Source organism: Glycine soja, chromosome 9 (genome assembly GCF_004193775.1).
Source record: "Glycine soja cultivar W05 chromosome 9, ASM419377v2, whole genome shotgun sequence".
Taxonomy (NCBI): domain Eukaryota; kingdom Viridiplantae; phylum Streptophyta; class Magnoliopsida; order Fabales; family Fabaceae; genus Glycine; species Glycine soja.
In genome coordinates this window covers 44,936,897-44,961,442 of record NC_041010.1, presented here as the reverse complement: position 1 = coordinate 44,961,442, position 24,546 = coordinate 44,936,897, and the positions used below count along the sequence as shown (strand labels likewise).

At 29.8% G+C, this 24,546-nt stretch overlaps 2 protein-coding genes across 2 annotated transcripts; both read left to right on the top strand.

The window, feature by feature from the left end:
- The first annotated feature begins 2,189 nt into the window (after positions 1 to 2,189).
- On the top strand, positions 2,190 to 6,744 carry LOC114425159 (basic leucine zipper and W2 domain-containing protein 2-like). Its single transcript, XM_028391950.1, has 8 exons — positions 2,190 to 2,323; positions 2,709 to 2,732; positions 3,256 to 3,361; positions 3,463 to 3,531; positions 4,085 to 4,578; positions 5,297 to 5,558; positions 6,019 to 6,227; positions 6,350 to 6,744. Exons 1-8 carry the CDS (start codon positions 2,319 to 2,321, stop codon positions 6,414 to 6,416), a joined length of 1,236 nt encoding a protein of 411 aa, XP_028247751.1. The 5' UTR covers positions 2,190 to 2,318; the 3' UTR covers positions 6,417 to 6,744.
- A 1,254-nt stretch (positions 6,745 to 7,998) lies between these two features.
- LOC114425930 (riboflavin biosynthesis protein PYRR, chloroplastic-like) lies at positions 7,999 to 12,652 on the top strand. The gene is made up of 9 exons (XM_028392908.1): positions 7,999 to 8,513; positions 8,662 to 8,796; positions 9,155 to 9,254; positions 9,370 to 9,495; positions 9,573 to 9,886; positions 10,482 to 10,601; positions 10,852 to 11,097; positions 11,183 to 11,308; positions 12,130 to 12,652. The coding sequence occupies exons 1-9, from the start codon at positions 8,160 to 8,162 to the stop codon at positions 12,391 to 12,393; spliced, it is 1,785 nt and encodes a 594-aa protein (XP_028248709.1). The 5' UTR covers positions 7,999 to 8,159; the 3' UTR covers positions 12,394 to 12,652.
- Positions 12,653 to 24,546: the final 11,894 nt, after the last annotated feature.

The following is a 24,546-nucleotide window of genomic DNA, read 5'->3' as shown; positions in this document are numbered from 1 at the left end:
CTCTGACTTAATAACGTTATATACAATTGACATATAATTCAATTTAATCGATCTATTAAACTCTCTAGTTAATATTGATATTCAATTTTTGTGTGATAATAATTATATAATTTGGTCTCACGCAGGCTGTGATGACTATCTCTGTGCTAGTTTACATTTTATCGTGGGTTTTACAATGCCAGTAAGTAAATTATGGTCATAAGTGTTGTTCAATTTTGCAGTAAAAAAAAGTGTCGTGCAATTTTCAGTGTTATGTTATATATATTGTATCTAATATCACCTTCGTGAATTTTTATGGTCACTTTGCAATTTTTGACAATATAGAGCCTATAGAAAAAGCGAGAGAGAGAGGGAAAGAGAAAGACAAAGAGATCGCAATGCATAGATCTTCGATCACCAAAACTTGAAGTTGCAGAGATCAAGGAAAGAGGAAAAGAAGGCTAGCATCTTGTACTAGTAATGAAGAACACGTCTTCGACTTTTAATTAAATTTCTCTTAAAAAAACTTTAAATTAAATTTCCTTTAGTTTTGGTTAGTTGTTTGGTAAATAAATAATCTACCAAGCACTATGTGTTCAAACTTGAAACAAACCTTTGTTTTATACCCCTTCCTCCCGTTATTTCAAGGAGTTGTAATTATGTATAATATTATGGTTAATATGTTGCGGTCTACATGTAACTTTTTGTAAATATTAAATATTAAATTTTAATTTTTGAAGAGAGTATTAAATATTAAATACTTAATATTTAATTTTAATTTAATTGTAGTATTTACACAAGATAAATCTTTATTTTATGTAAGTTTAATTATCCTTTTGATACGTTTTTTTTAATCCGTACCAACAGATTTAAAACACCCACATATTAGGTTTAATTAATTAAGTTAGATCATTTTAGTCCTTTTGATCTCTATAATTATAACATCTTTCTTTTTTTAATGCTTATAGCTTGAAGAATATTCTGGTTCTTATAGTTACAATTTATTTACTTTTCGGATCCTCTCAAACAACATTCCAATTAATAGAGAAATAAGAGACATCAACAAAATTAAGAAAAATGGAGAAATAAGCTTAAATACATATGAAAGCCATTAAGTTTTAACTAATGTTCTTTATGTTTCTTCAAACGACTGTTAGTTAAAATTTGACGACGAAAACTAATTAAAGAGTAAAAAAAATTTGCAACTAAGAACACTTTCAATAAAGATGGATAAATTGCAACTGAGTAAAAAAACTAATTTAGATAGAGGATTACGTTGGGGAGTTAATGTTTAACATTTAATATTGTCACGTTCTATTATATTTAATATATTAAGAATTAAATTTTTTTTCTTGCCCATTAGGCTATCACATACTCATCGTCTTGAATATAAAAAAACATTGCTAATTAAGAAATTTAGTTAGCATAATTTAATTGTATCAAACCTATTTACAAAATAATTTTTTTAAAAATTATCATTCATTGGATATTGATATCAAGAGAAACAAGAGTCATTAAAAATAAAATCTTAATTAAATAAAAGATAATTTAAAAGTACAATTGTTAAATAAGATGAATTTGCTTGAATTTTGAGGAACTAAAAAATATAAACTCTTAAATTTAAGAGACTAAAAATATAATTAAGTAAAAGAAATATTTAATAATAAAATACATGTCATATTAAAATCCACGTGACAATTACAATTGCCTTAGTTAAACACATAATTTCTAATTTAATAGGTTGGGGACACTATCTTTACCGTAAGGAAAAAAAAATATAGATGAAAACTATATTGACCAAGTGGATGAACCAAAAAAGATAAAAATCATACAAAAAAATTAGTTACACTTAGAAAATAATTTGATATTGAAATTTTCAAGTTTTTGGTTGTTCTCTAAACTTATCTTTAAATTGTCACGTGATTTAATTTAATATAATGAACACAAAAATAAGTTTAATATCTTGAATCATTAAAAATAAGAGAAAATAATGTGTCAGGATTGAAAATATTGCTATTTGGGAAGGATCGAATTAACTCAAATTTAAAAGATCAAACATCATATAATTTTTGTTTGAAAGACAATTACAGTAAATAATATCAAACAAATTTTATCTATATTAATGGTTGATAATTTAATAAATATAATTATAGTAAATAATTATAAAAATTATCTTAATTAATTAATCATATAAATACGGGTGTCTGAAGCCAAACTCAGTTCTGTTCTGTCCTCTTTTCTCTGTTTCTCCCTTTCTCTCTGTCTCTCTCTCGCTCTTCTTCTCATCCAGCACCGAGTCACAGACTCATCGATCTTCCGATTCCCTTTCGTCTTGGTTTATGAGGTATCTTCTTTTCCTTTTCCTTTCTTCTATGCGCTTTTGCGTTTCGCATTTCACGTTTCGCCGATCTAAACTATCGTTACACCGATCCCTTTCTCAATTCCCCTTTCATAATATATCAACAATTTTATTTTTATTTTTTATTTTCCGTCGCGATTTTCGTAGATCCGGAGCCTTCTCTGATTCGTTTTTCAGAAACCTAAAATTTAGGGTTTCCCTAACACCACCTGATCCACCCACTCCGATTCGATTTCGATTTTGAGGCCTTTTTGCCCCCTTTAGTTAAATTATTATTATTTTTACTCAAATCTATATAAAGATTGAAATCATTATTGCTTTTTTTTTTTTTTCTTTTTCGGTCACTAATCCTGATTTTTTTTTTTTGCAGCTCGAAGGAGAGACCCACTCTTGGGTACGATTCGTTCTTTCTTCCTTAACGATAATACTTTGTTTTCTTGTTCTATGTTTTGTATGACTAAGACATGATTTTTTAATGCTACATCACTATATAACGATGTTGTTTGCTTAATTAAATTGTCATGCTATGAACATTTCAAAGGAAGGAAAATGAAAATAATGTCTTTTAACTAACAAAAACACTTTTTTTCCCATTGGTTTTCTTATCTTCCTTCCTTCCTAACATCCTTAGCATACCCCAATTGATTTTTAGGGTTTTGCGTTCTTAATTTATACTCCCCTTGTATTCTCTGGCAAATGAACCCCACTTAAATTTTTTTTATGGCTTAGATTCGTTATACCTTTTGCAGCGAGTGTTAGAGGGTTATTTCATTTAATTATGTAAGTCAGTAAGTGGTACTATGCATACAGCTTTGGTATTTTGTAGGCTATTGCATGTAGCTTCTATTATTGTGTTATTTATCATGTATGTATAATTTATGTTGAGGCTCTTTTCTTTTGTTTATCTCAATCCCCAGTGGCACGCGGATTAAGACCCGCAAACGGAATATTGCTGCACCGCTGGACCCTGCAGCATTCTCGGATGCAGTGGTCCAGATTTATTTGGATAATGCTGGTGATCTGGTAATGTTACCGTTGCATTCATTTGTTTAATGTTTGCTTTGCATCCATACTGTCTCTCTCTGATTTATTCATAAAACTGATTTTGTAATTTGTGCTTGCAGGAACTTATTGCTAAGAGCATTGAATCTTCAGACCTTAACTTTTCAAGATACGGCGATACCTTTTTTGAGGCAAGCTTCCTAAACTATCTGAAAACCTTTACTCTCATTGTTGATTGCAGTGCAATGGGTTTTCAATGAGCTATCTGGAAATCAATTTTGGATTGTGATTATAGAGATGCATAATTCATGGTATTATTGCATTCATTCTTTGATGCTATCTATAACTATTATGGTGTGGCAGGCTTAGATGCTTTCCGATTTATCAAGACCTTCTCAATCTATGTGTGCTTGCACATAAATGATCGTAGTTTTTCACTTCTCTCTCTTTAGGTTGGGGCTGTTGCCCAGTGATACAAGGCACTGCCATAATTAACTTGAAATCTATGTCCTGATATTTTGTTTTTGCTAATTTGCTCAAGTTTAGAATTCCCCTGTTTTTGATGATGACATTTTATTTCCTTACATATTCCATTTACTAGAGCATCAATAAAGTCACTATCTAATTTTAATGTTCTTGATGCATTCTGTATCTCTGGTTTTTACTGTTCTGTTGATTTGTGTCTGACTTACCAATCTCTTGATGCATTCTGAGTAACTATTCCTTACTTTTGCATTACTTCAGGTTGTTTTCACTGGGGGTCGTACACAACCTGGAACTACCAAGCCTGATGAGGGGGACCGCCATCCATACTCTATAATAGAGTGTGAGCCTAAGCGGGAAGTCATTTTACCATCTGTAATCTACATACAAAAGATTTTGCGGCGAAGGCCATTTCTTATCAAGAATCTTGAAAATGTCATGCGGAAATTCCTTCAGTCCTTGGAGCTTTTCGAGGAAAATGAGAGGAAAAAGTTGGCAATCTTCACAGCACTTGCTTTTTCCCAGAAGCTGTCTGGTCTCCCACCAGAAACTGTGTTCCAACCACTTCTTAAAGATAACCTTGTGGCCAAAGGGCTAGTTCTGTCATTTATGACTGACTTCTTTAAGGAGTATCTGATTGACAACAGTCTTGATGATCTTATTTCAATTCTAAAACGGGGTAAAGTAGAGGAGAATCTTTTGGACATTTTCCCCCCTACAAAAAGATCTAATGAAGCCTTCTCTGAGCATTTCACGTAAGTATTGCTTATTAGTGAAAATTACATATCTTCATAAATATGCTTTTAAATTATTGGTTTTTGTTACTTGTTTAGGCCATTGGATCTCATTTTATTTTACTTTCAGCAGTTCCAACAGCCTTGATGATCTCAACTTGTGAACGATTATTTTTGCAGAATATTAATACTCAGATTAACTTAGTGCAATGTTTTGCTGAATATAATAATATAATATTAAAGCTATCCTGTCTTTTCAGTTTTAGTACTTGACCTCGAATAATCTTAATTCTTAAATATGTGTTAGAAAGACTTGCAAGTCTTGATTATTATGGTTTCGTTAAACATTTTGGCTTAGCCGAGCACATGCTGCTTCTTTTTCTTTCTGCCAGAGAAATGGAGTTGAATAGACTGCATGAGGCTTGAATTGCAGCATGAAATTATGCCTTACAGTGCTAGAAAGTAGTCAATTACCATTTTGCTGTTATTTGAAGTGTGGAATTTTACATAAAATGTTTCTGAATCTGCTGTAGCATTTGGCTTGATTTGGACATTTGCTAGTTGATCAGTTTTAATATTTAAAATTTGGGAGGGGGTATAGTCTTATTTTCATTTAATTGCTACTTTGCCTAACATTTTATAGTTGGATATTTAGTTAGACTAGTATACTGTGTTTTTGTCATTCCCTATTGTTCAGTTAACTATGGTGGAAACTTATGTAACATTGTTAACTTTTTAGCAAGGAAGGACTGGTGGCCTTGGTGGAGTATAATGAAAAGAAAAATTTTGAGGTGAAACTTAAGGAAATGAAGTCTTCTTTAACAGCACAGTTAACAGAGGAGGCTGATACATCTGAAGTCATTGAGACTGTGAAGCTGCGAGTTAGAGATGCTAAATTGCCGGACATTGAGGTGGTGCGGATCTTGTGGGATGTTTTAATGGATGCTGTTCAGTGGTCTGGAAAAAATCAGCAACAGAATGCCAATGCAGCCCTTCGTCAGGTATCCTTTGGATATTTTGCTTGTATGCCAAATGCAGACCTTGTGTACTTGAGGAGTTTTGAAAATTCTTGTTTTATGAGCTTAGTCAAGTTCTAGGTTTTTACTTGTAGGAATTTATTTGGTGGTTATTTACCTTCTTTTTTTTTATATGAACATCTATAGTCTCATGTCCACTTTCAGTGGTTTTACCTATTTTCAAAGAACTGCTGAGGAGCTTATGGATATTGTGTATTCGTAAGCTAGCTGAGTACTCTGCTTGACTTTGTGTTCTGAGTGGTGGATATTTTGTTCTTATATAGTGTTAAGACACAAGTTGACTTGTTTTAATGGTTACATAAACTTTTAGCGAATGGATTTGACATGTAGCTGCATATCAAGAAAACCAGTTAGTTTTTTTTTTGCGTGACATGCTTTATCTTTGTAAAAAGTTGTTGACGACAGCACTGTGTTCATGGTGAAGGTAAAAACTTGGGCAGAATTGTTGAATACATTCTGCACCACTGGGAAACTTGAGCTGGAACTGATGTACAAAGTACAGATGCAATGCTATGAGGATGCTAAACTGATGAAGCTGTTCCCTGAGATTGTTAGATCTCTTTATGACCAGGATGTGCTGGCTGAAGATACCATTCTTCATTGGTTCCGAAAAGGAACAAACTCCAAGGGCAGGTATGAAATCTTTTCTAGACACTTGTCCTACTACAATAAAACTTCATCTCCTTGGGGTGTCTGGAATCTATCCTTTCACTATACATATGTTACTTACTGCTGCTTATTTGGAACTGGTACAGGCAAACCTTTGTGAAGGCGCTCGAACCCTTTGTTAATTGGCTGGAGGAGGCTGAAGAGGAGGAGTAAGTCTGGTGGAGGTTCAGGGCTAGGGCTGAAGAAATTATCTTGTCTTGCAGCCCTTGTACCATTAGCTAAGATATTGGCTTGTAGTCTCACAAGTTCAGTTCTGCCTAGTACTAATTATCTATTTAATTTGTGTTTGTGTTTGACTCCTTCATCTTGCTCTCGGGACATATCACGGTGCCTGTGTTTTCCGCACGCCACATTGATATGTTATACGAGTGCATTATTGTATTTTGAGTGATTATTTCAATAATGAGTGTACTCCTTTCCCTGTTGACTTGTTATCGTTTTTCCCCAAAATTTTAACGCAGCGATTGGACGTTGAAACTGAGTTCACTGCTTTTGGCTAATTCTATGCGTTGTTTGTTAGCTTTATCGAATTGAATGTGAACGTGAGTATTGTTCAAGGGGAAGAAGAAAGTAGGAATCTTACCTCATAACATTTATGTGTCAGAACCACCACAATCAATTTTCTATTATCTTTTTTTCTCAATTGTTTGGGCATCAATCTTTTATCTTGTACAATCCATTCCATAAATAAGCCAAACACATGAAGTTAAAGAATTTTAAAAACCAAGCGTACTTTCTATTTGAAAAAAGAGAAAAAAAAAAACTTCTAAAAAACTAAGCGACGTAACTTAAATATAAAACTCCTTTCCCTCCTATCCTTATTGATCAATGTGAGATAATAAAATGAAACTTGGATGAATGGTGTGTGATTCATGTATTCGATCTTAGGTAGATAAGATGTTGTGTTTGACTTATTGTTGGAAGAAGAAAAGTAAATACTAAATATGTAGTACTTAAATGCTATTTTTTTATGAACTTTTTTACTCTTGGTTTCTTTAAAGCGTCTTTTAAGTTGGAGCGTAAATAAGTTATTTGTGAATTATATAAATATAAGATTGTTAGCTAAAGTATGAAATGTTCAGTCAAAGTTTAAGTTTATAGTCAACTTCTAAAATTTTAACTAAATTAAGTTTAAGCTGAGTCATTTAAAAAAGTGAAATAAGTTTGAGCGACATTATTTTATTTTACCGGCCGAAGCCTAATATCATCAATATTTTAATACGGTTTTCTTTTTTTACAGGCCGAAGCCTAACATCGCCATGTAGAAAGTGTTGCTTATACCCTATTAATGAAGAAAGAAAGTTCATATTTTTTCTTAATGGTATTGGTCAATGGTCATTTATCACGACTATTTGTTGATGTTGTTCAAATAACATAGCTTAAGATATTGATGGGTGTTTGGTTAATTTTTATTCATACTCTCTTTCTTAGCACTCCCACATCATATTGATATATTTGTTCTTCTTCTTTAATCATACTGATAAATTTTTAAATAACAACACTTTTGCTGCTTCTTTTTTTATATTATAAACAACAGCATTTTATTTTAACAAGTAAATCAATTATAAGGTATTGAAAATATGATATGAATTTAATGCTAGTTAATATTTAGTATAATAAATTTTATTTTATTGCACCATTACAAATCAATTAGAAATTTATCAAATATATTAAATTGCCACAAACAAAACAGAAGTAGTAATATTATGAAAAAATAAAAATAAAAAAACACAGCAACAGCGAGCATCTAGATTCTAGATTGAGGTTCCAGATGCATGGTTCTGATGGGTTGCAATTGTGATTTCACTTCATCCAACACACAGACATCACTCACTTCCTTTCTTCTTATGAGGAAAAAGAAAAACTGAAGCTAAGGAAAACAACCGAGTGTTGACAATGGCACTGTCGTGTCTCACTCTCACTGCCAACCCTTCTTCCGTTATCTGCAAATGCAAAGTGTCCCTCCCCACCGCCCCCCACGCGCTCGACGCCACCTACATCCGACGCGCTGCCCACCTCGCCGACAAATCCGCCGGCTTCACCTCCCCCCACCCCAACTTCGGCTGCGTCATCGTTTCCCCCTCCGGCAAAGTCTCCGGCGAGGGCTACCTCTACGCCCAGGGCACCACTGCCGCCGAGGTCCAGGCCGTCGCCTCCGCCGCCGAACTCTGCCGCGGGGCCACCGCCTACCTCAACCTGGAGCCCAGCGACTGCCATGGCGACCACAGCGCCGTGTCTGCTCTGCTCCAGGTTCTTGTTCTGTTTGTTACCAAACCCACATGTGTGTTACAGTTAAGATGTTGTTGTTTTGCTCACGAATACGATGTTGTGTTGTTGGGCTCTAGTTTGTGTTTTGTAGTTGATAAATGATCCTACCCTGTGTGTGAAACCAAACTAGGGAGGGGTCAAAAGGGTTGTGATTGGAATGAGGCATCCCCTGCAACATCTCCGTGGCAATGCTGTCCGTGCACTCAGAAACCAAGGACTGCATGTTGATCTTCTTGGAGAGGATCTCACTAGTAATCTCATTGAGGTGGGTGTCCAATGCTGAAAATCTCTTTTGGTTTTTGTTTCAATTTAACAATAAAAAGTAACATAATTCGACCACTGAGTGTCAATCAACTGACACATAGTTGTTTTAGCTTAATCAGTAGTATCAGATTCAAGTTATGGGTATGCAGTTGCATTTAATACTCAGAGTGAGTTTTGCTGCACGTAGTGGTCTTACTCAATTTGAATTGGATTTTCTCCCATGAAGGATATATATGTGTTTTCATAAAAAAAAAAAAAAGCAACTATGTCTACAATGTTTATGGCTTTTTGATAGACCTTGGTGTGGTTGATTGGTATGCTTTTATTCACATACATGCATGGCTTTGTTTTGTTTGCAGGATGCACAGAAAGAGTGTCTTCTTGTCAATGCACCTTTGATTTGTAGAGCTTCTTTGCGTGTTCCGTTTTCTGTTCTTAAGTATGCCATGACCCTTGATGGTGAGACGAGAATTCTATTCATTTTCCCTTTCTTGAATGAATTATAGTGAAAAATTGCATTGCGTTGGTGTTGGTGTTTGTATTTGTCTTTTTTACCTTCCTTTTGCTGCTGCAGGAAAAATTGCTGCTACCACTGGCCATGCATCATGGATAAGCTGCAAGCAGTCTAGAAATCTAGTTTTTGAGTTAAGAGGCAGAAGCGATGCTGTTATTGTGGGAGGAAATACAGTTCGAAGGGACAGTGAGTATTGTTATTAATGTCTTCAATTCTCTCTGAATTAGAATTTTTATAGCTTACCTCCTTTCAAACTCACTCAGATCCAAGACTAACTGCCAGACATGGAGGGGGGCATATGCCAATGCGCATTGTAATGACCCAGACTCTTGATCTTCCGGAGGAAGCAAACCTGTGGGATATGTCTGAGGTTTCTACCATAGTTGTAACACAAAGGGGTGCAAGGAGGAGTTTCCAGAAGCTGCTTGCATCAAAAGGAGTTGAGGTTGTGGAGTTTGACATATTGAATCCCCGAGAAGTAATGGAGTATTTCCATGATTGTGGTTATCTTTCAATTTTATGGGAATGCGGAGGAACATTGGCTGCATCTGCTATTTCATCTGGAGTAATTCACAAGGTGTGGTTCATACTTTCATTTTTCTTTTTCTCTGGGAAAAATTTAAATGAAGTTCCACTTGTTATTGGCATAGCTAGGATACTTTTCAATTGTTGCAACTCATTTAAGGCCATGTACTATGTAGTATATTATAGGCTAATAATAGATGGGCAACAGAAGGGTTATACACAATCTTGAGACATTCACTGATTGCTTTCCTATGTTTTGATCATCCACCAAAATGATCAGTGATACCATATTTCTTGGCCTTTTGAGAGTGGGAAATGGAAAACTATTGAGCTAAATGGAGTTTTCTATATTCTTAATTTGATGATAATAGTTACTTGTTTTTCTTGTACTAGGCCGAAAAGAATAAAATTTTATCAGATATTAAAGTGCGCTTCTATGTAGTTGTTGTTTTGTGTTGGGGAGGAGGTTGCAGTGACAATTGACAAAGATACTACCCTTACCAAATGCTCCATTTGTTTGGATGGTTGTACTTATTAGTGTTAGACAAATTCCAATGAGAATTAATTTGGCTTAGTTGGCTTTATCTTGTTTGATTTTTTTATTATTATTATTATATGTTGGATAATGGTGATATTATGCATTCCAGGTTTATGCTTTTGTTGCTCCTAAAATTATTGGTGGAAAGAATGCACCATCTCCTGTGGGTGATCTTGGGATGGTTGAGATGTCACAGGCTTTAAATCTAATTGATGTTTGCTATGAGCAGGTTAGTTGGAGTTCATTTGTGTTTCCTTTATATATATACGCTGAACCTCCTCTCCTAAAAAAAAATATATGTTTGATCTATGCATCTATTGCTTAATGTATAATACATCTAGGGAAAACTTTATGATATCTCTAGCATTGGATATTTTAGTTGAAGTAATTTCCCAGTTGCGCTGCCTTGCTCTTGATATATAATATATAATGTCTTTGCATTTCTTTGATGAGGTTTTGTTACTGGATACTGTATACAGGTTGGGCCCGACATGCTTATTAGTGGATTTCTTCAGCCCTTACCAGACATGGTACCTGTAATCCCATCACTCAATGAAACTTTTGTTGTTGATCCCACTGTCTCACCATATGAGTCAAGGATCATATTTTTCTATAAAACATGGGATCCTTACGGTGTGTTGTCAAATTACTCTCCTCATCCCATTCAAATGCCTGATGAAAATGGTGATTGTGTGACTTGGATGAGTGTTGAGCATTACTACCAGGTACTTGCTTTTTTGCATTAATTATATAATTCTGTTTACGTTTGCTGTTTTATTGCATAGCTTATAGATAAAATTTGATGTGTAGGCTCACAAGTTTATTCGGGTGGATGATCCTTTGGCACAAGATTGTGTTGAAAGGATTAAATCTGCAATAAGTCCAGAAGAAGCTGCAAGAATAGGAAGGTCAATGCAAGAGCAGAAACCTTATCTGGTATAATCCTCTGTGGCTTTCAAACTTTTCTCAAAATCTGATCTTGTCCTACTGACTGGGAGACTTGATTGACAACAATATTTCCCTTCTGGCTTTTGTCACGAATCAATATTCCTAAAAGCTTAACATAATGTTTGGTTGGAGGGGAATGGCAGGAGGAGGAGGAGGGATTTAAAAAATAGCTTGATTGGTTAAGATACTTGAGGGGAGAGGAGGGGAAATAAAGGGGCCAAAATCTCTCCTCTTTCATATTTGCTTTCCTTACCAATCTTGGGGAGATTGGGGAGGGAGGGAAATAATATTAAATGCTTCTAAACTTTTGACTGAATTATTCTTAGTTTGAATACTTGAACTTAATGCTTTTATTTGTTTACTGTATCGGTATAATAGTAAATAACCACATGCCCCCCATTACCTTGTGCTAAATTTAACTTTGGAAGAATAGGGGCAACAAGAATTGAATTTCAGAATAGAGCTTTGATATTAAGCCATGAACCAACTATCGCATACTAGGCATGCTTTTAGCCGTATTGCAGAAGTCACTATATGCAGTAGATTGGTTTTCTAACGAGATGCATGTTTGCATACTTATTTATATGAGTTGTGGCGAGTATTCATTTCTAAATCTATACCTAAAAATCATTTTAGTTCTTGTTATTGCATAATGCATATGCTAGTTTAAAACTTCAAAACACATACCAAATGACTATGTAATATACATTACGCTAGTGTCATGGTGTCCAAAGCATGTATGTTGGATTGGTTCCTCTCCCTTTTCCTTGTTAGAGGACTAAAACTTACTTTTTTTATTGGGCACCCAGATAAGGTCTGACTGGGACAACATAAAGATCGATGTCATGTACAGGGCACTGAAATGCAAGTTCTCAATCTACCCGCAATTGAATTCTATGCTGCTATCTACTGCTGGTTCTGTTCTAGTTGAGGCTTCACCACATGATCTGTTTTGGGGTAGAGGCCGAGACGGAGAAGGCTTAAATTATCTTGGAAAACTGTTGATGAAATTGAGATCAGAGTTTCTTGGGGAGTCTTCATCATCAAGTGAGACCCCTAGTTTAACTGTATAATTTTTTCAAAGGGAAGAGTAACAATATTTTGATGTAGAACTACCAAAACTGCTTGATGTGCAACTTGTCCCGGGCAAAACCATGTCACCATCTTATTAGTTTACTGATCAAGCCTTCTGTTTTGCTTAAGAGGGACTTTCATTCAAGTCTTCAACCATGTTCCAAGTTTCTTTTATGTGGCGTTTCCCATTTTGATTATTAATACTTAATTGTACTTTAGGTACTCTTACTATTGTCATTTCTCAATTTTTTCTCTTCATTCTGTTTTCACAAATTTAATGTCCACTATTTTAATTGTGTAATTTTGGTTCATCTGCTAACTCGACATACAATATTTAACAAAAATATCAATGAGAATGTGCAATAGAGTGTTACATTAGCATTTCTGTAAATATTAGAGGTCAAATTAATAGATGGATAAAAAAGGCCGAGTTAAAATAGTGGAAGATCAAATTCGTGAAATATAAAGGGAGAATTAAATTCAAAAGGTAACAATAATAGAGAGACCAAGAGTATAATTAAGCTTTTTTTTTTTTTTTTTTTTTTAAAGAAAGTGTCCCAGTGATATGGTTATGGATGGATTAAATTGGTATTATTGGGACCATAAAGAGGCCCCATACAAAGATGGGCCAACCAGGCACTGTCGATTAACACATCTAATGTCAAAGAGTTAGGAACATGACCTGCCAGTTTTTGAACCCTATCAAACTCTTCCTCTAAATATTGTTAAGTGGAATGAAAAAGACTAATAGAAGTAAATTGATTGAGAGCCATAGACATGTAGTTCTCTCGCAAAGGATAGAGAGAGAGTTACGGAAATTTTTCTTTAAGGGTAAAAAGCTAGTGTTTGTCAAGTGCTCACCCAAAGCTTCTCAACTCCCAGGGTCACGGGAAGTGTCGGTGATTGATGAGGACGTTTACTCAATCATGGTTAGGGAGGGTTTGTTTGCATTAAGTGACGGGCCTATGCAGCAATCTCTATTTCAATTTTGAAGTCACTTATTCTATGAATCATTGACTTTAAGCAATTGCAATTCTTTAGGTTATGGGGTTGATACCCCTCTTTGTTTTCATCTAGAGCTAGAATCACTTTGGACAAAATAAGTAAATAGCATATAACAAATTACGATTGGTTAGAGTTTTGGATTATCAAAATTAATTTTGTGGAAGATAAAAAATAAATTTTGTTGTGAACATATTTAATTTAAGGGTGAGTTATATAATTGTTTGAAAAAAGCATCTATATTTATATTTTAAAATAATTTCACTTTAGTACTTTACTATCGGAGAAAGATTATTTATTTAAAGTCACTTTGAAGCTTCAAAGTGTTATATAAAACACAAATGTACTTTATCAATATTGATTTTTAAAATTAATTTTATTAAAATAAAAAACTAAACCAACCAAAGACAGACATTTAGGATTCATTCAGTAGTATAACAATCATAATAGGTAGCATTGGTGATATTTGTAGGGACAACAATGATGGTTACAACTTGAGGTAGAGAAACAATGAAATGAAAATAATAATATTAGTGATGATGATACCAATAATAATGCTCATACTAATGGTGAGGATAAAACAACAAAGGTAACAAGGGTGGATTGCGATAATAACAATCATGATAAAGATAACAAAAGTTAACAATAGAAATTATAATGGTGATAATGATAATAATAATGATGAAATGAACATTAGTACTAAAACATTTGTATAGTGAGAGGATGATAGTAAAATGAAAAAAAAAATATTTATTCTTTTATGATCTCTTCGATAGGGTGAAAAAAATGAATTAAAATAAAAGTTTGAAATTAGAATAAAGGATAAAAATATGAGTTTCATATTATTTTATTGTTCATTTCTCTTCTTTTTTATTTTATTTTTTTCCGAACAAACAAGTCTTATTGAATTATTTTTTAACTAATAAGGAGGAAAAATAACTTTACTCTGTCTTATTAACTCGTTAAATGATGAAATAAAGAAATAATAGTTTATTTTGTCCTATTTATCTTTATCTTTATTTTAGTCACTAAATGAGAGCTTAAGAAATAAAGTTAGAAATGTCTTTGTTAAAATATAAATATATGTTCGTCTTCCTTAGACACAGTCTCTTATTTTAAAGTGTGCACAATTGGCAAAACTATTATTCTTACAGCGAGAACACGGTACATCTATGGTGTGCAACACGTTTAAACAAAATCTTCTAACTGCTCCTTTCTGTATCTTTATAGGAACGAGAGAGAGAAAACAAAACATAGCTTTGAAGTTTCTATGCTTTGCCATCACAATTGCACATATAGATCCTTCCCCTACATTTAACGTCAACCTTCAGCCCAAATAATAAATAAAATAATATTCACATTAAAGAATATATTCACTAAGGAATCCTAAAAACAGTTTTACACATGATTAGGAGAAATCGTGTTTATTTATTGAGTACATCATCTAATGGTCTTTTTCAGAGGTGGCATGCATGGAGCCTCTGGTTGTAGTGCTTATGGTGTCTTAATTAAGTGTGGGAAAGATTCAGAATTTCACTAAAAATTTACTTTCTTATTTCTTTGGGACTAAAGCCCGTTGAAGGCTTACTTAGTCATAGATAGGGGTTTTTAAAATCAAACTAAATTGAGCATAAAAATAAAAATCGACCCAGAAAATTGTAAATCATAAAAAAATCGAAGGATATCAATCTGATTTAGTTTTTATTTTTTTCAAATCTCACGGTTCAGTTTAGTTTTTGGTTTGACACGTAGAAATCAAATCAAACCAAATCGAATTGTAATTATTAGTTTAATATATGACTCATATTAGTCATATATGTATATGACAATGTAGATTTAAGCTTACGTGAAACAAAAATACTTACATTCAGTCTAAATCTAAGATTAAAACGCTTAACATCCAATCTCCCATCTCTTATGAAACCTTAAACTAAAAGCCTAAAATCACTTTTTCTGCTACCCTCCCTGCATTTCCAGCAACAACTATTTGACGACAACATTTACTATTTTTTAGGTTTAGTCATTAAAACCTAGAAGCATTGTTTTTACTTTTAAGTTTAATGATTTATTATTTAAGTTGAAAGTTTAAGTTGACCATTTATACCGTTTATTGTTGAACTAATTATTATTTAAGTTTTGTCTAATTATAACAAAATTTTTAAATATATTTTTAATACCCACTAACAGAAGTTTCAAATCATAAAAATTTAATCAAACCAAACTATAAAATATGCACTTAATTTTCTTGTTTGATTCAAACTAATTTTAAATCAAAATTACACCAAACCGTATCACAAACATCGCTAATTATAGGAATGACAATGGGACGGGACAAAGACATATTTGTCTATCCCGTCTCCATCCCTACAAAAGGCAGGATAAAGGTTTGAGTTTGGATTTATAAAGGATACAGGTGGAAAAATGAAATTTAACCTGATCCCATCAGATTTTATTGAGTTTAGAGAAACCCATAGTAAACCCATCTCACATTTTTTTAAAATATCTGTGCATATACTTTAAATAAATCGTAATTAAGTTATTAATTATATTTTAATTCAATCATTATATATAACTTAATAAAATATAAATAACATAAATATATATAAGAATTAAATTATATTTTTAGTTAAATATATAATTTTTAATTTTTTATAATTAATAATATAATTATAATATTATTTATTTAACTATTAAAATAGTTATTCTATATTATAATAATGATAAATAATAAAGTATGAAAATAATTATATAATTAATAATTGCATATATATATAATATAATTATATATAAATATATAACTATATAACTATATTATTAAGAATTATAAAAATATATGCAGCAGAACGGGTACGGAAGCAGGACATTTAAAGCGAATTTTTCTAATCAAAATCAAAATGAGATCCAACAAATACCTACGAGTTCAATTTTTATTGCAAAACCTACTCACTCATACTATGCATGGCTCATATATTTTGCTAGACAATCCACAACTCTTTTAGTAGGGGGATTCATATACATATTATATTCATTTAATAGGGGATTGATATTTTGTAAGGCAACTTTTTGGTAGTTTCTGTAACTCACGGTTATCGTAGCAATTGCACTTCTTGTGACAATTGTTTACCCCCTTAATATTAATAAACCTTTTTGCAGTGAAAAAAAAATTCACAACTCTTTAAGCGTCCAATTTTTTTTTTTTAAAAAAAGCGTAAGCGATTTGTTATTTAACTTAGAACAATTAAATGTAACAATGTGTGGAGACAAACAAATCATGTAACTTACACTCTTGGTAAGACTTTTAGATTTCATTCTTGTCACCAAGTTTTTGAATGTATCACTCATTGTATTGAATCTCTTATTATTAATGAAATGATATAAAATGGTTCTTTCTTAAAAAAAAAAAAATAGAACAGTTAAAAAAGAATTGAAAAACAAAATGGGAAGGAGCAGTGCATTAACAGTTATCAGAATCGCCATTTAAAACGTTTACAATTTAACTTCATAAAAAATTTCCGAGTGGGAACGGTTGAAATCCATTGTTTTACTTTTTTGAGTAATTATTGATGTCTTATTGGTGATGTGGTTAACTTTGAAATTAATAAAACATACAACTTTTGAAATTTTGAGTGAATCATTTAAAACTGAAGCTTTCACTGTCATTCATATTATATTATAGTATAAAATAAAATTTAAATTAATTTGTCACATAAATGATTAATCCGGTTGGACACTACACTCTCGGGAGTTATTCTGGGTTCCATCATCGAATTAGTTCTCCACGACAAAAAAAAAAAACAATTACTTTTTATAAAATAAAATCCTTTTTTTTTCTTCACTACCTTATGTATAAAGTGAAAACGTGCATTGCTTCTCGTTGTGGTAGGAAAAATTTGTGATTTTTTAATGATAAAAGTTTGATCAACTTACATCAGCTAATCGCACCCAACTCCAAGCATACTTTTTTGAAAAAGTCAATCCATCATTTGTCAAAGGCAGATAAAGTTAATTGTTTGATTTAAGAGTTTTATGAAGTTATTATTAGAAAAAAAAGTAAAACAATTATAAATTTTAATTCTATTTTATAAAATACATGAAAGGACAAAATAGATGCATAGTTTTAGTGATAATCATTGAATTTACTTTCATTTTTCAAGGCTTTCTGAAAAATTATGTAAATATTTTTTGTTATTTTCATTATGGGAAAACCCTAAAAACAAACAAAAATATATATTGAAAATAATATGGCAACTTTATAAGTATTAATAGAAACGTATCAAAATAGAAAACTAAAAGTAAACTAACCACCCTCTGATTTGTGTTACTATTTTGCACCAAAATTTGAAAATAAGGAAATAAAAATAATAATATTTTTATAGTTATGAATGCAAACATGTAAATTGAAAATGAGAAGTATAGGAAAAACAAACAAACAAAATAATTTGAAAGTCTTTTTCAGCCAGATAAGATAGCTACACTAATTTCTGGATTAATTAATTACCATCACGCAAATAAATAAACAAACAGAACTTGTTCTTGCCTAAAGCCCAAAACATATGGTGCGGAATTGAATCAAACATTCCTTCGTATTTTTGTTAAAATGAGTGGTTTTGACAAATTCCTTTTTTTTTAAAAAAAAAAAGTGGTTTTGACAAATAGATTGTTTGTGAAGTCATTTTAATTAGTTTATAATATATTTGGCTAATTTATAAATTTATTTGACTATAATAGAAGCATTTATTAAATAAAATTATATTATTAATTTATATTTTTTCAGATATTATGTAAAGTAGTGATTAAGTGTGTAATTAGTTGTTATTTTTTATTTTAACTCTTGATATTTTAATAAAATTTATCATTTGATACCTCCTTTAATATTACACAATTTGTTTTATTTTTTTTATTATGACATTTTCTATTTTAATTATTTAATGAAATATTTGACCTTTAATTAAAAATTAAAAAGGTTCAAAATGAACTAAAAAATTATAAATATAATGATCTAAAAACGTATTTCATCTATAAAAAATACATAAACAAGACTTTTTATATTGTCATAATTAATTTTACTAAATATATATAATTCAATAAATTAAGTTAATAACTTTCAACTAATATTTACAACAACAAAAAAAAAAAAAGCTTTCATTTCAACTTATAGTTAAAATTAGTTTTTGAACGTTTGGTTAAGTTTTATCTAATTCATTAACTACACTTCTCGAATACAACCAAAATTAGTATTAGTGAATTTCATAAATGATTCTTTCCCTTATCTGATCATGCATGCTTGACAATATTATGTATATGACCATTTCACTTTTCTTTCCAGATCGGCAAGATAATTGCCGTAGCCTCTTTCGAATGTTGAAAAACGTGATTTTTAATTACCTTGGTAATCTTTTTGCAATGATTATAAAAAATAAATAATTGTTTATAAATATTTTAATTTTCTTATAGTTATGCTATTAACCTCTTGACTACTATAAATTATTTCTGTTTATGAATAAAAGTTTATATAAAATAATTAAAATATAATTTTTAATCATAAGATAGATTATGTGATATATGATATTTTTAAATTTTCAAAACTAATTCATTGATGTTTTAATTAATAATGTTCCAAACTTTGTATAAATGTATTTGAGTAAAATGCACTAATATTTCTGAAGTTTCGTAAAATTATATAAATTTTTCCAACTTATTTTTATCCCTACACTCACCCTCTTAATTATTTTAAAAATATTATATCATCATTATTTTATACACTATACTAATACCTCTAAATTATTTGAAACATATTACACCGTATTTTTCTATAAGAGAAATTAATTGATTTTAATTTCCTAAATAATATACACTAAGTTTAACTTTCCTAGAACTGTTAAAGAATATGTTTGATGGTCAGGACAAGAATAAGATAGGATAATTATCTTATCATTCATTGTTTGTTATCCAATAGGATATGATAGTATTATCTTGATACTTATCATAGTTTATTTTTCATTATAAGGAGGAGTTATGCTATGATCAATAGAATAAAATAAGAGCTTAAAAATTGCCTTAAAAACGTTATTTTAATGACTATTTTGTGAGCAACTATGTTAATGTTTTAATATATTTAAGCTTGTTTGACCTTATTTATAATTAAGTTTTGAATAAATTAGAATAACTTTAAAATATTTTAAATGTTTGATTTTTCATCTAATTTTAGTTTATTTTGTTGTATAAACAAAGGAAGAAAGAAGAGAGTTGGTGTTGGGACCCAATTCAAGATCTTTTTGAAGGAAATTTTCGAAACTCAAGGAGTTAAACATGTTATCAATATGCACTTTAAGTCCGACAAATACTCTTCAAAATATGTGACCTTTGTAGATTACATAATACTCAACAAAATAAAATGTTTACTAATTATGGCTTTTGAAAACAACAAGTATAATGATTGGATTGTAAAAATATAAATAACAAGAGTATAAATAAACAAAAAAAAAATTTGGGATTTTTACGAGCACTTGGAGTGCAATAAAAAAAAGTAAAACAACAAAGAATAATTCATACTTCACTTATCATGATATGTCTAATCCCTATCGAAAATTTCTTTTAAAATGACATTGAATTGTGTTTCAATATCATCTCTCTTCTTTCTTCCTTTATTTCTACAATAAAATAAAAAGAAATTAGATGAAAAATCAAAACATTTAAATTATTTTAAAACTATTTTAATTTATTTAAAACTTAATTATAAACAAGTCCAAATAATATACATTAAAATATTAACATAATTATCATAAAATATCATTAAAATAAACTTCCTAAGACAATTATCATAACACTCTCTCTCTCTGTCTCTCCCTCTATATATATATAATATAATATTTTGATGCAAAAATTTTTTTATATCACTTTTGTATATAGTATATATAATATATGGTAATATATTAATTTGTATAACATATATATGTATATACAGTAACAAAATATATATATTATGCAATAATATATTAATTTATACAATATATATCATATTTTCTTAATCATCATGTTATCTTATATATAATAATATTAATATTAATAATAATAATTTTGACACGTAAATTTAAATTAAATTATTATATAAAATATTAAAATTTAAATAATTATTATTCAAATAATTTAAAAACCTTATATAATTGTTTATGATTATAAGATAGTAACTCCAAAAATAAAATATAATTTTGTATAGTTTAGTTAAAATGATTTTTTTTATAATTTTCATAGTTTATAAAAAAAAATATTTTTTTGATCCACCCCAAATTTTATAAAATTAAAATTTATCATGTTCTTGTCCTATTATATTTTTATATTGTTCGCATTTACTATCCTATTATATTCTATCCTTGGCATCAAACCAGCCCAACGATTAATTTAAAGGCTTATAAACTTTATTGCGTATCTCTAACCTAAACGGATTTGTTTATGAAGATTAGAGACCATTCCGATGAATCCATGCAACTCTGGCCCCATTTTTATCAACATATATAATATATAATGATGTGTTTATTAATTCTCAGTTCCATGAATATCCTCATTTGCCGCCACATAACTCCATGGCTTTAATAAGTGCTCTTATCAAGCCCACACAACTTCCTCAAATTATCCTATATATATATATAAAGACATGCACACACGAGAAACAACAACATAACCTAGCTTATCTTCTCTTCACATGCTGATTGTCACATAAGTCTGTGTCAACGCAATCTTTCATGCGTCGCGACAACGAAATCAAACTATCAAAGAATAATTGAAAAACGTAGAGTTCATCCACTAAGCACAGAAGCAAAACAAGATCCACAAGAAAAGCAAATTAATGAGTATTATTATAAACTAATGTTTAATTAATCTTATAATCACATCTATCCAACTCAAGCGTACTTATTATTTCCCAACGCACTTAAATCATTAAAATGAAAAATAATTAGTGAGAAGTGAGAAATAATATATATTCAAAATGTAACATCCATATAGTATTGCTGTCACCATATTCAGTACTGTTCATGAGTATTAACATCGAATCAAACAGCTGTTGGGATCACTACTTGACCATGCATTGAGATTTGGAAAGAGCAGGTAAATTGGAACTTAATAGGCATATATTTTAATAACATAGCAGTACTTTTTGCCTTTTAAGTTTTATCCATACTTCTATCTTAACTTATTTAAGCATATAATAGCTAATATCCTATATTCAAAAATAAAAAATAAAATGATGTTTGTATTCTCGAATGTTATTCAAAGAAAGAAATAGATAGCTATTATCATTTTTCGGATTTTCCAATGCCATCACCGAATCTAAAATCATCTCGTATTGATGTTTGACATAGTTTAGTACATATATTACAAATTGTTGGAATAAAACAAAATATATATATATATATATATATATATATATATATGGAAAAGAAAATTATAAATCTGAACCATAAGATTATGAATTAGAATGTGATATGATATTTAGTTATGTGATCACTCATAATATATAAGAAGAAAATATATCTCTATGTTCACCCCTCAATTCCACAACACAAATATATAAAAGTATGTTTGAACCTGAAGGTTGAGTAATTTTCATAATATTAGAAGTTTAGGAATGCATGACCCACAAGCACATGAAAAAAAAAATTACTTGCGTGTACACCTATAAAAGGAAAAATAAGTTTATATATATTGATAAATTTTTAATAAACTTTTATTAAATATATTTACTGAAACTTACAATTAGATTAAAAATGACTATATATCATATAACTTATAGGTCATATCTGACTTGCTTTATTGTCTAATATTTTTATGAATATTACTTCTTTTTTTGTTAACTTAATTATTGATGATTTGAAAATTCTTATTAAAATATATTATATTTATAAAATTTTATATAATTTTTAATTTATTTGACGCTTCATTAATTAACTTTATGTTATATTTTAAAATATATATATATATATATATAAAGCAGAAGCGTGCTTCACGTTTTCAATGTCAGACTCAATGTGGACATGGTTGATAGGGATATTGGGACCCTTAATGCATCCTTCAATATTCACTAATAATAATGCCAGTTGCATATTACTATACAAAATATCCTATAGAGTGAAGCAACAGTATGGACGATTTTAAGATTATAGATCTTGGGTTTAATTCCTAGGTACGTAGTTAAACCTTTAAAGGAACATAGGAATATTATGTTATATTATAGGCTTTACTTCAATGGTTATAGAACTGGATGACCTATAACTTTATTTGGAAACTTATAAATTCATTATTTTTAACAAACTTTTAGTCAAATACATATAAGATGACGGTGATAGATTTTTAGCTTGATGATCCTTTTTATTGAAAGTTTTTTTGACAGTGGCATATCCCGTGAGCGGGTTTAGATGACATATCCAGTGGGTGGAGTGACGATACACATATTTAAAGTATGTGAGTTTTAATAGTCACCATGGAAATATTCGTTAATGAAAATGACTTATTCTCGAATGAGAGACTATTATGTAGAAGAGACTCACATTTGAGAAAGACATTATTGAAATAAGTGTGAAGTGAAATCTCATATCATGGATGGATTGAATAAAAAGGTTAAATACCATATAAGTGAAGACAAGACTTATAAACATAAGCCTTAATGTTTTTAGTTAAAGTGTAGTGTCAAATTTATTTATCATTGCTCATGACTCATTAATGTAAATCTCCTTTATATTTATTCTCTTGGTTACACAACAACTTGGATGTTAATTATTTTTAATATAGACATATAACATTAAATCATGTATTATGTCATTTAAAAGATTTTTGTATCTGTTAAAATGATCTTATAACATCTCATTTGGTTAGATCTATAAACAAGGATAGATGTAAGTTTATAAGAGTGGTGACAATATCTCATTTGGTTAGATGTATAAACAAGGATAGATATAAGTTTATAAGAGTGGGGACAAAAGCTTTTTAACTTTACTTAATTTTTTTCAGCTTTAAATAAGTTTAAAAAATGTGATATGAAATCAAACCAACAAAATGGTAAAATAGTGTAATCTTTAGACATAAAAATGATTAAACAAAAAAAATAATCAGTAACACTCCAAGTAAAAATGGGTTTTTAACAGCCGTATTCTAACAAAGTTAATTGCTACACTGAAGTGTGAAAAACAAGTACAGTTGGAATATTGAAAAATATTTGGTGATGACACGACGGACCATTATAAGAATTTGTTTCGTTAAAAATAGTGACAATTTTTTATGATTTATTTCATATTTAAAAATTATTCATCTTCATCAAGAGATAATTTAATTAAGAAATATAAATTATTATTACTTACATCAATTATTATTGATATATTTAAATAATATAGATAGATGTGCAAGATTATAATTAATTAAATGAGTTGTTGATATAAAGACTTCCAAATCGATATATTATTATTATTATTATTATTATTATTATTATTATTATTCATACGAATCAAACTTAAATATAGAAAATTTATAATAATTAATGTATATTGTCTAATTAATACAATTAGACTCTTTGCTAGAGTCTATTTATTGTTATTTTTTAAAAATATTTTTATTAAATTTTTAAGTAAAATTATTTTTTTATTTTTGTTCCCTTCTCTTTTTTTTTTAAATTTTAATTAAAAGTTATGCAAATATTTTGTATATAAGAAATTGCCCTCTCAATAAATCCCACTTTTAAAAAGTTCATTTCCACGTGCATAATAAGGATCTGTCTTGTAAAAGTGAGGAAAATGTATTTAAAAAATTATATGTAATTATAATTCTTGAGTAAAATAAATAAGGAATGATTTTTTTAATAATTTTGTAATATATATATATATATATATATATATATATATATATATATATATATATATATTATCAATCTAAAGATTAATATTAATGTTTCACAATGGGTTGTAACTTGTGATTGTACACAAGATAAGAAAATATTTGTTATAATTGATTTTCGCTTCTAAAAAATAATCAAGTTAAATATTTTTTTTGGACCAATCTTGATTAAGGTAGCCAAAGATAAGACCAATTAAAAGATGTTTTGAAAAATAGTTTTATTTTTGTATACAATGGTGAATTCAGACTTGAATGAGAGGAGAAACAATTAT